The sequence below is a fragment of the Solanum stenotomum genome, chromosome 7, assembly GCF_019186545.1.
Source record: "Solanum stenotomum isolate F172 chromosome 7, ASM1918654v1, whole genome shotgun sequence".
NCBI lineage: Eukaryota > Viridiplantae > Streptophyta > Magnoliopsida > Solanales > Solanaceae > Solanum > Solanum stenotomum.
Genome location: NC_064288.1, coordinates 54,474,512 through 54,486,581, shown reverse-complemented (window position 1 = coordinate 54,486,581; position 12,070 = coordinate 54,474,512). Strand labels below are relative to the sequence as shown.

Sequence of the window (12,070 nt, the reverse complement as noted above, 5' to 3'; positions counted from 1 at the left end):
ATAATAACTCGACCATACTTAGCCCTAGTTCATCATCTAAGGCTTCGTCCTATGATTTAATCAACTTTTGTTCGGTACTCCTACCATTGATTTTCATTATACTACGCAGTGAGCACATATTTATAACTACTCCATTAATAAAACCTAGCCTACCTGGGCACCAAGCAGCTGCATGGGGTTTGGCTTCGATTCTTGTTTCCGAACTTCGTGACGGTGATCTTGATCGGAAAGCTTTGTTTTCCTAAATAACGACGGTTTGGGTCATTACATATTTTAATCAAATTAGAGAAAAGAAGTGTAATTCCTAGCTATCTAAGTTTTCTTTATGGGATGATCATGTGTATGCTATAATATAATATTGGATATAAAGGTTTTGAGTTCGAATTTCAACCTCATTCATTATAAAAAATAAGAAAAACATGTGATTGATTTATGAAAAAAAATCAGATTCACATATAAAGAATTGTATATAACTAATTAAAGAAAAATATGATCTCAACTATAACTTTTGTTTAAATTACTGAAAAGATCATATTGTAAAGGTCGAAATCTAATATCAAAAGTTGACATTGAATTAATCGATGCTTAATATTCTCCCCATATTGTTATTTTGCTTCTTCTTCAAAAAATATTTAAACTTTTAAATAAGATACTCATAATAGCTCCTTAATCAAGAGACTGGAGAGTATAAGAAAAGAGGGAAAAAATTTAAATGTAAATTTATGTTGGTGGATAGTTAATTTGAACTAATTAAAGATAGCTACAAGTTTCTAATAAATCTAGCTAGTATTATTGTGCTCATAAATATATATTTATCTATACACTTCAAATAAAAATAATGAAATAATTGTACAATAAATGTTTATTTCAAGTGTAATAAATTTTTTGAAGATGAAGAAGCATAATAAATATTTATTTCAAATGTAATAACAAATTTGCCAAAACTTATTTTTCTGAAATATTGTCCTTTTTATTAATGACATTTTGAATTAGGCAGATCAATGAGCTGACTTTGGTTGGTTTAGAAAGTAGAATTATCTCTGTTACAATTTATAAGTCAAAGTTTGAATAAATATGGAGTTAAAAAATAAATATATTTTTATACTTATGCGGTAAAAAAGGTTACAAATATGAATAATTTTAGAGTCCTAAAATAAAAAAAAATTGACGGGGAGAGGTGAAGAGCTTTCTCAATGAGTTAAATGCTATACAAATTTAGATTAATTAAACCCAAATGAAATGACCAAAATCAAATAAGAAAATATTATAACTATATGAATCTCCACTTCATCGTTTATGCTTAACTCATGTCAAACACCGAGGTGAAAAAACACCAAGGTGAAAACTAAAAATAAAAAATATGTCAAAATTATAAAATGTACGGAGTGTAATATAAAAATCAGTAACACATAAATTGTACTATATATACAAATTCGTGATACAAAGATAATTATAAGGCAATGAGTTTTTTACATATAATATAGTGTGATAGTAATAGTGCCAAATTATTATTATTAACCAAAGTCAATAATACTGCATGCATTTATTTTTTCTATTTCTATATCCTAATAACATGGGATGGATGAGATTTCTAGTTTTTTAAGTGCAGATTTCAGGTTCAAACATGAAAATATAGAAATTTTTGATAGAAAGTGATTTCTTGTTAAATAGCTTTGAATAATTATTGTAAAAATATGAGTGTCTAGAATATGAAGTACATTGAGTAGGTTGTGCTTGTTGTTGTGATAAGATATGCTAGGAATAAAGAGGGAAACAAATGAATTAGAAAAGGAAGATATAATTATTCTAACCACCAACTTTAGAAGAGTTAAGTCTATTTTTTAAAAAAGAAATCAAATCATACAGTATAATTGATATCATTCATAAAAAGTCTCCATAATCATGAAGCTTCTTGGTGCATGGAGTAATTGATAATTGATTAACACTCTACTTTTGTTCTCTTTTAAGTACACAAAATTACCTTTTCTTCTTTTTTGGTGAGCTAGTAGTGCTAATTAAGTAGTATGTTTCATAAATTAATTGGTATTCGAAATTCACTAATTCTCTGTTCTCAAGATTTAATAAAACTTTTGATTAAGGGTGAATGAGTTACATCCATCACCAAATTCCGTGGTGTTAGTATAACAATCATATCTATTTATAACAATGTTATTTATCTGAAATTATTTATAGTTGTTTGATCTACTATAACGAAAAATTGTTTTAAACAACAAATAATATAACATAGTGTGAGAAATCAATTCTAAATAAAACTTAGTTGTTATAGTGAAATATTATCATAAAAGACAAATGGTATAAAAAGTCTGGCTAATTAGTTTATCATTTTTAGTTTTCCGTCCAATGTTATCATCTTCATTGAACCATGATTAATTTAGATTTGTGTCGTATAAGACCTATTTATTAAAAGAACAATAGTTTTCATTAAAAAAAAAATTCATATCCAAAAATCCAACTCTATATCTTTAATTAAAGACGGAGGAATTCATCCGATCCATCATAATCCCGGCAAGTGTATACAATATTACTAATTAGTTTGTCACATAAGCTTTCAACCAATAATATCACTCATGCCATAAAATATTTTAGCAAGTAATTAATCTCAACTTAGATAGTACTTGGTAGAGCTAATAAGGTATCATTTCCCATCTAACAATTATCTATGTTAAGTATCGTACTAAATGTTCTAATATTTGTACTTTGTTTAAGGGGAAAATACGTAATTTATTATACAAGTTTTGAAGAATCAATAATTTTAGCGAGATCCAATATACGAGAAATTCACCAAAAATTTGTACATATATTTTAAAATTTTAACTCTCAAACTTCTAACTTCATCGGAAGTATAGATATCACATAATTCATAGATTGATAATATTTTTTGAATGAGATATCGATAAGATTAAAATTATACTAACATTTATAAATATACAAATAAGACCACCAAAGTTTAAATGTAATTAAAATCTCATAATGATTCATAATTGAGCTTCTTAATAACTTCACCTACTTATATATAATTGAGCTGTTTTTTTAAATTTTAAAAAATCTTTCTCCAATCTATTAATAGTGTTTGAAAAGACCATTAATTGGCTGTTGTTGTTAGGCCTCTTGAGTAAAGTACTAATTTATTGAAAAATATATTATTTATAATATTGCAGTTACATATCCAATTTCCCATCAGAAGTGAATGAATAATTCTTTGAACAAAAGATTAAATAATTGTTACTTATGAAAAAAGAATATTACTTAAGTAGTGTCTAACAATCAAATGTCATGTTAAGTTGAGAAAAATAGTACTACTTTTTATTTCGATTTATGTGACGATAATAAGATATCAAAATTCTCTCTTTCGTCTTATTGTTATTCCTTTCTCATTCTTCAATTGCTTGTACATTCAATTCTAATACACCATTTTTTTGTTTGAAGTTTATTAGACATGAATGACCCTGTTTGAACATTAATTTTTTGTGAATTTGTGTTCTAAAATAAGTTATATAGTATAAATATCTTATTAAGAAAAAAATTAAAATTATTATTTTTAAATAAAAAATGAGTTTGTTTTTTTAAATATAAGTAAAAATGAAAATATGATGCATAAATTGAAATAAAAAATAGGGATAAGGGTTTGAAAAATACCCCAACTTTGATCGAATTTGCTGTTGCGATATTAAACTTTCATGAGGACCTATTACCTCCCTATACTATTTAATACCGTATTGTTTTACCCCCTGAACTATTTAATAGTGTATTTTAAAGGTATATATGTGCCCACGTGGACACATTACTATTTATAATTTTGCATTATTTTTTATGTCCAAGTGAGCAAATATATATGTTTAAAATACGGTATTAAATAGTCTAGAGAGGTAATAGGTCCTCATGAAAGTTTAGTATCGCAACAACAAATTCGACCAAAATTAGGATATTTTTCAGACCCTTATCCCTAAAAAATATATAATATTACTAAAAGGTGTGAGGGTGTGGGGTGTGGGGTTCTCTATTATTATTAATAATAAAATTGGATCACAAAACATAAAAAATGAAAAAAAACATATATTAAAAATTTGCAGGAATAAAGCATCCTAAGAAAGTAAATATTTATTTATTATTTTGAATGCAAAATGTTAGAGATCAAGCACGCTGTGAGTACCAAATAAGATTTCTAACAACAGTTTAATATTTCTCTAATCAAATAATTTATTATACACTGATCTTCTAGGTAAACAAAAAATATAAAATTAATTGCCTGATTGGTACATTTAACAAAAGGCTAATGATATTTTGATCCCTTGATTATTGATAAAGTTAAAGTTTAATTCTGTGACTGTGAGTTGTGATATATAATTATATATATTTCGCTATTAATTACTTAAAATATGGACTTTTAATTCCTATGCTTATGGATGTTTAGAATTGAGTTCTCACCTTCTTTTCTCATGTCAACATCCTTATTTGATCACTAGTATTTTAATTAATTGTATTTTTTTTTTTGATAAGTGATTTGCTTTTTCATTCAATTTTAGATTGATATCAAGTTGAAATATTTTTTTTAATATCTTGATTTAAGGCTAAAGAATTTTTGGCTACTACATAGAATATTCATCTTGATTTTTTTAGATAATTATATTATTGAATATAAAACAACGATACAAACTTAATACAACACATTATTAATTAAGTGTGAAACGAATAATAATCATAATTAAATTGTGAATATTCACAAGTAAAAAGCTCAAATATATCATTTTAAAGATTAAATATGCATAATCAAATATCACAGAATTATAATTTAGTCATTAACCGCTATATTACTTAAGTATACTGATATATTATGTACTTATGTTGAATTTGTATTGTTAATCAGTTATTCTATATTAGATAGGCAATTAGTTCCAAAAATAAATGAAATATAATAACATATGAACAAAAATTGTAAAATGAAATATATATTTCCTAAGATACATGGGACCCACTATCTACCTCCAGGAAGTGGACCCCATGTTTTTTTTTCTTTAGAAGGACCACATAAATGTTAGAAAAAATAAAAACACAGAATGAAAGAAAATTTTTCAGTGTATGAAAATGAAATTAGAAAAAAAGATTAAAATAAAATAAAATAAAATTGTGTGTCCCTTTCTCTCTTCCTTCTTCACATCTTTGTCCACCGAAATACTATACACCCTTTTTCTTTCTTCTTTCACTCTTTGAGAATCTGAATTCTGAAACCATTTTTTCTGTAATTTATGAAAGTTTTGAGCTTTAGATCTTTCATTGTATCAGTTGCTTTTTTGGCAGGTAATGTCTTCTTTTTCTTTGCATATTTTTCATGATTTGCTTAGTTTTGTTGAGCTTTGAACTTGTTGTTAGTAGTTTTGGACACCCTTTTGCTTAATTAGTGGTATTCTTGAGTTAATTTTCTAATTTGCATTGATTTTTTAAGCTATACATGTTTTTTTTTTAATTTGCTAGTTTTGTTGAGCTTTGAACTTTTTGTTTGTAGTTTTGGACACCCTTTTGCTTAATTTTAGTGGGTCTTTTGAGTTTAACCTCCTTTGCATTGATTTCTAAGCTACACATTTTCTTGATTTGCTAGTTTTGTTGAGCTTTGAACTTTTTGTTCAGAGTTTTGGACACCCTTTTGCTTAATCTTAGTGGGTTTTTTGAGGTTAACCTTCTTTGCATTGATTTCTAAGCTACATATTTTCTTGATTTGCTAGTTTTGTTGAGCTTTGAACTATTTGTTTGTAGTTTTGGACACCCTTTTGCTTAATTTTAGTTAGTCTCTGGAGTTAACCTTCTAATTTGCATTGATTTCTACGCTACTACCTTTTTTTCTTGCATTATTTTGTTGTTGTGTGACTTTATGTGCTTTTGGATTTGTACTGATACTTGCAAGTTTTACCCTTTTTGTGTTCTCCTTATAGGAAAGTAATGTGTACTTGCAAAAGTTTTTGCCTGTAGTTCTTTTGGACTTTCATTTGGCTAATTGTTTTTCTTGTTGTTCTCTTCATTTTCCTAGCATTTTCTTTCTTTTTCTTCCAGGATGGGGGTCAGCTAGGTGAGTGGTTTGCATTTTTGGGTTTCAAGTTGTTTTTGTTTCCATTTTCTCTTTGCAGAAATGGTGGAAGTTAAAAACTAAATCCCATATTGAACTGTTTTTCTTGAAAGTTGTAATCTTGTTCTTATTCTGAGCATTTTGCTGTATTTCAATTGAAATGGATCTATGCCATTGAACTGAATGTATATTTATAGCTGAGTTAGACTTCTAAGGACCATTTTTAACACTTGATTAAACAATAGGGTGTTAACACTGCCTAAGAGTTCATTGAGAAATATAATACTCTGCAAGTATTTAACGACAATACATTTCTGTAGATCTGTTTATCATAAAGAGATTCGTCGTTCCTGACCCTGCTTTTGAGAGGAATGTGACAATGAAAGGAGATCTGGGATTGTGAAAAAGATTTCACAGCACCATAAATGGATCTATGTGGAATCTTTGGTCTCAAAATTTTGGTCAATAGTTACTGAGATCTTAGCAACTTGGGTTCTTTAGAGATATTCCTGAGTAATTATATCCGAGTTTCTATAATTCTGTTCCCTAAATGAAATGCTTGATAGTCATCCATCTTCTTATCCTCATGCTTTGTACCTCTTATGTGTATTTATTCTAAGCATTTTATGTGACAATGATTCTGATGTTTTAAGGAATACACAGTAGTTGGTACTTCACTTATTTCATGATAGCATTTAATTGTCATTACAGGTTGAATGGTAGATAGCAACATGATTGGGTTCAAATTAGAAATTTGGATTATATGTGACCTATGAAGCTCATGTATGGTTGTAAAGGTGGTTGTCAGTTGAATGATGGTTGTATTTAGACCTCCAAAATTAATCATTTTACCTTCTGATTGCTGAGTGTCTGGTGATTTGTCCGACCAGTTCTAAGTGATGGGTTCATATTCTGGTAGTTGTGAAATTATTGAGGTGAAAGATGAGCTGGTGATGTTCCAACGTTCTGAAAGGTCAGGACAAGTACGAGAATCAGGCAGAAAACAGAAGCCTCCTTTTGTTAGAAAAGGACCTAATAAATTCTTAGAAGATGATATTAATCATCTTTTTGCATCCATCGATCTAAGATCATCAAAAAGTCTGGATTTGTCAGATCATGTGAGAAGAGATGCCTCAAAAAGGCCGATGAGGGCCGGTGGATCTCATTCTCCAGGAATTGGGTTTTCAGAGCCAGTCTCTCTGAAGCAGGCCTTACGGGGTTTATGCATTTCACAGGCGGCAGAAATGGCGGCAATGAAGCGGCTATCCAAGCCACCGGGTTCTCCAAGCATTACAGAAGCTGGAAGGATTACAAGCTCTTACAGGTTTACAGATCCAAGCGAATCTGGTTTCATTCACACAGAGAGACTAGTACAAGATGAAAGCACTTCAGGAACACTCGACAAAGTGCCCCATTACCGCCAAGAACTGTATGTTAAATCAGCAAACCATAGTCCCCATTCTTCTCCACGACTTGTCATTAAGCCATCCATCTCAATGCGCCAAAATAACAGAATAGTGCCGGCAGAAAGCACGTCTAACTCTTCTCAGAGGCCGCCTCAGTACATTGGAGATCCAAAGCTACAGTCACGAGGTCAAAGTACCCTTTGTTCTCCTAAATGTGTTAGTAAACAGACTATTAAGAGTGCGGAGTCCGTTGCCAAGCAAAATGAGAGAATATTTCTGGAAGAAAATGTCCCGAACTATGGTAAAAAGGTCTCTCAACAGCTTACACAAGCAAAGGTGAGGTTACCAAACCAAAACACTTCACGTTCGCCTAGACTTGTTGATAAACCAGTCATTGTGTCTGCTGAGTCAACTGTGCGGCGAAAAGAGAGGACAATGCCAGCAGTAAGCACATCAAGCACTTCACAAAAGATGCCTCGATACCCCGAAGAACCCAAGATGAAGTTACCAGACCAAAGTGTCCTGTCTTCTCCTAGATCGGTTGAAGTACCAATTATTCAGAGTTTTAACTCCCCTCACCTGAAAAAGGAGAATGCATCTGTGTCGAATCTTCATGAGATTAAATCACTACGAACTGTGTCAATTGAGGAAGAAGTCCAAACTTCAGTTACATCCTCATCATCATTTACCTCTAATAATGATGTTTTGGGGTCTGGACCAAAAAATTTGCAGCATAATTCCAATAGAAGTGCGGTTGCATCATTAAGAATAGCAAACAAAAAAGCTCCTAAGCTGAGACGGAAAGCCATATTGCAAAATGTCTCTTCATCTACTGCCGCGAGAAGCAACAAGGAGAGCAAATCAAACAAAAGCACCACTCAGACTGCAAAGCCAGCAGGCAAGCTCAAGACCCTTGTCAAGAAGAAAGCGAAACCGGAAGCAACAGCAACATCCGGCACTTTTAATCTGACTTATGAAGTAAATGGTCCAATGGAATCACCTAAGCAACTTATCTGTCAGCAATGTCAGTGTGCTCTCAAGAATGTAGGAAATGAGTCTGGTAAGGGACCTACAATTCAAGGTTCTGGATGTACAGCCGCTGAAGCAAGTGAAAATAGCAATAACTGTCATGCTACTAAACCAGGCTTCGCCAATAACGGCCATGATGACAGGGTTACCCCTGTCTTGAAATTCAACAAGGCATCAAAATCTAGAGAGCCAGGGGACTTTTCACAGAGCTCAAAGAGTAGTATTGGTGATTACAGTTGTAGCACAACCATCAGTGACGAGAGCAATCTAAGTGGGTCTAGTACTGGGAATAGGCCACACATGTCTAAAGACGGCAGGTGGGAGGCTATCAATCAGGTGAGGAAACGTCACGGGTTCTTGGGGTTAAGTCATTTCAATTTATTGAAGAAGCTTGGTTGTGGAGACATTGGCACAGTGTATCTTGCTGAGCTGCTGGAAACTAATTGCTTCTTTGCAATAAAAGTTATGGATAATGAATTTTTGGCAAGAAGGAAAAAGTTGCCAAGGGCCCAAACTGAAAGAGAGATTTTGAGAATGCTAGATCACCCTTTTCTACCTACGCTCTATGCGCAGTTTACATCGGACAACTTATCATGCTTAGTTATGGAGTTTTGTCCAGGTGGTGATTTGCATGTCCTCAGGCAGAAGCAGCCTTGCAGAAATTTTCCTGAACCAGCAGCACGGTATGATATACTCCAATTTAATAAATTATACTCAAAATTACAACAATGAAGCTTTGGTAGGAAAAATCTGCATTTCAGCATAAACATAATGCATCTCTGTTCTCTTTTGATTTGTGTTCGGGGGTGGTAGAATGTATAAATTAGTCTGAAATTGTTACTGGAATAAATGGATTTTGTCTATACATTGGTGATTTTTTCTATTTCTATTTACAAAGAACTAATCTAAACCAACACCACTTGATTGATCTAATGTTTAGACCCATTAAATTTTAGTATCCCATCTCCCCACCCACCCCAAAAAAAGGAATGAAGAGGAGAAGAATGCCACCTTTGTCGTGGCTTTGATATAGAGTTTGACGCAGACTTGTTAATAAGTTTGTTAACTTAAGACATTAAATCTAGTATACCCACCACCATAAGCTTAAGTGGTCTCGTATGCGCCGCCTATTATTATGTTGTCAAGTAGCTTGATGTGGTGGGAGGTTTTGAATTGCTTTAGAATACAGTGGGTCATGCTGATTGCTGAGTACAACAGAGGCATTGAATAACTGAGCTTCAGAAGAAAAGAAGACCCAGGGCATGGGATGTACCCCCACTAGCTCTCATATAAGTATTATTATGGAGGGACCGGAATAGGAGAGCTTTTGAAAGGTTAACAATGATTTTCTACATTCGAGGAGTAGCCTCATGTCTCTAGTTTCTTTTTGTGCACCCATGAGCTTCTTGGTCGCACACACGTTTGGATGACATTTTGTAGATAATCATCTTTTGGTCTAGGTTTCTCTACTTTTTGGTATACTACTTCTATATGGGGATTTCTCCAACAGGAATATAATTATTTACCTTAAAAAAGAAAACTTCATTGGTTTTAAGCCTTACAATGTCTTGTGGCTTATTGACAAGGCAAATTCTTTAATTTGCTGGCTCGTTTCTTTGGTTAGATATGTCTTCCTTTGTTCCTCCTAACTCAACTCAACCCCAAACCAAAAAAGGAGAAAGGGATAAGGTAGAAATTGAATTCTGCATTTCCTCCAAAATAAGAAAAAAGATCAAAAAGGAAGAACTGAAGATTGAGAGTTCATTTGATTGGAAAATGTTTTGTGGTTGTCTTAGATGTGGATAATTAGTTTATCTGTTGTGGGAACACAGTTAATTGTTTAATCTAGTGTTGCTGTGCCAAAATATAAAATCTAAATTTTGCTCAAGTTAAGATCAAATAACTTTGTGGTGAGGCTATATTAATTTGACATGGGCCTGGTGGTCAATAGCGTGGGTTGAGAACCATGAGGTCTCTAGTTCAATCCCAGCAGAGACTAAAATAACTGGGTGATATCTTCTTATTTGTCCTAACCTTGGTGGACAAAGGTACCGGTGTTGTTGGTGGGAGGTGGTAGGCATCCATGGAATTAGTCGAGGTGCATGAAAGCTGGCCCCAACACCACGGTTATAAAAAAATAAAAGAAAAAGAGAGAGAACTTTGAACTATTGTTGTAAAAGTTGTCTTCGTCATGACGCTATCTTCGCTATCTTTAAACAGGGTTGAAGGATTATTGACAGCATCAGTTCTAGTAGGGATAACCGAGTCATTGTCTTATTTATCTGGCTTCCACATTCCTATATTTAGTGATTAGTGAGTACTTTCTAACTCATGGTAATTGCAGGTTTTATGTGGCTGAAGTCCTCCTTGCTCTAGAGTATCTGCATATGCTTGGAGTTGTATATCGGGATTTGAAACCCGAAAACATACTGGTCCGGGAAGATGGTCACATCATGCTTACAGATTTTGACCTCTCACTCAGATGTTCAGTTAATCCCACTCTTCTAAAATCATCTTCATTGGGGGTTGAAGCTCCCAGGATTTCTGGTCCATGCGCGGGCTCTAATTGTATTGATCCATTTTGTTCTGGACCGTCCTGTCAAGTTTCTTGCTTTAGCCCCAGAATTTTACCTGCCACCGCACGAGCAAGAAGGCTGAAAGCAGAAGCTGCAGCCTTTAACAGATCATTGCCTCAGCTTGTGGTAGAGCCAACAGAAGCACGGTCCAACTCATTTGTTGGTACGCATGAATATTTGGCTCCCGAGATCATTAAAGGTGAGGGCCATGGGAGTGCTGTTGATTGGTGGACTTTAGGTGTTTTTCTTTACGAGCTTCTATATGGGAAGACACCATTTAAAGGTGCTGGAAATGAAGAAACTTTGGCCAATGTGGTCATGCAGAACCTCAGATTTCCCGATAGCCCGCTTGTCAGTCTTCAGGCAAGGGATCTAATCAGAAGACTTCTTGTGAAGGAGCCTGAGAATCGATTGGGAACAGAAACAGGGGCTGCTGAGATTAAACGACACCCCTTCTTCGATGGTATGAACTGGGCATTGATAAGGTGTGCCATTCCACCTGAAGTACCTGATCTTTGTGACATTGGATTTACAAAACTAGCTTATAAGGAGAAGAGCAACATGTTTTTAGAGTATAGTTCAAAAGAGCATTTAGAATTTGAGTTGTTCTAGTAAATCTCTATACCACTCTGGTTAGGATGTACCCTCTGCATCCACTCCTTGTAATTATGTGATATAAAATGCTGAGAACATGGGAATTTTTCATCTACATCACAAGAATCAAAGTTACATAACATCCATCTATGCAATTGCCACTTTATTTCCCATGAAAAATGATTTATTTAACCTTTTTATCTCTTTCAAGAAGATCAATAGTATTTGAACCCTCAACCTACCGGTGGATGGTGGAGGTGCTCAACCATTGGAGCAAGCCTAACTTGTGTCGATTTAGCTAATAAATCTTGATGGATACTGTTACGATGATTGAAAAGATCTAATTTTGTTGTTTTGTGCTATATGCCTATATCCATAACTAGTAAACC

The 12,070-nt window shown here is 33.1% G+C and overlaps 1 protein-coding gene across 2 annotated transcripts; it reads left to right on the top strand.

The window, feature by feature from the left end:
* Nucleotides 1–5,120: 5,120 nt before the first annotated feature.
* LOC125870591 (serine/threonine-protein kinase KIPK2-like) lies at nt 5,121–11,816 on the top strand. Of its 2 annotated transcripts, XM_049551051.1 has the most exons (4): nt 5,137–5,316; nt 6,064–6,079; nt 6,788–9,194; nt 10,856–11,816. In XM_049551051.1, exons 3-4 carry the CDS (start codon nt 6,976–6,978, stop codon nt 11,697–11,699), a joined length of 3,063 nt encoding a protein of 1,020 aa, XP_049407008.1. In that variant the 5' UTR covers nt 5,137–5,316; nt 6,064–6,079; nt 6,788–6,975; the 3' UTR covers nt 11,700–11,816. The 2 variants fall into 2 exon arrangements, with proteins under 2 accessions (XP_049407006.1, XP_049407008.1); XM_049551049.1 differs by lacking the exon at nt 6,064–6,079 and having other exon boundaries at nt 5,121–5,316.
* The last annotated feature ends 254 nt before the right edge of the window (nt 11,817–12,070 follow it).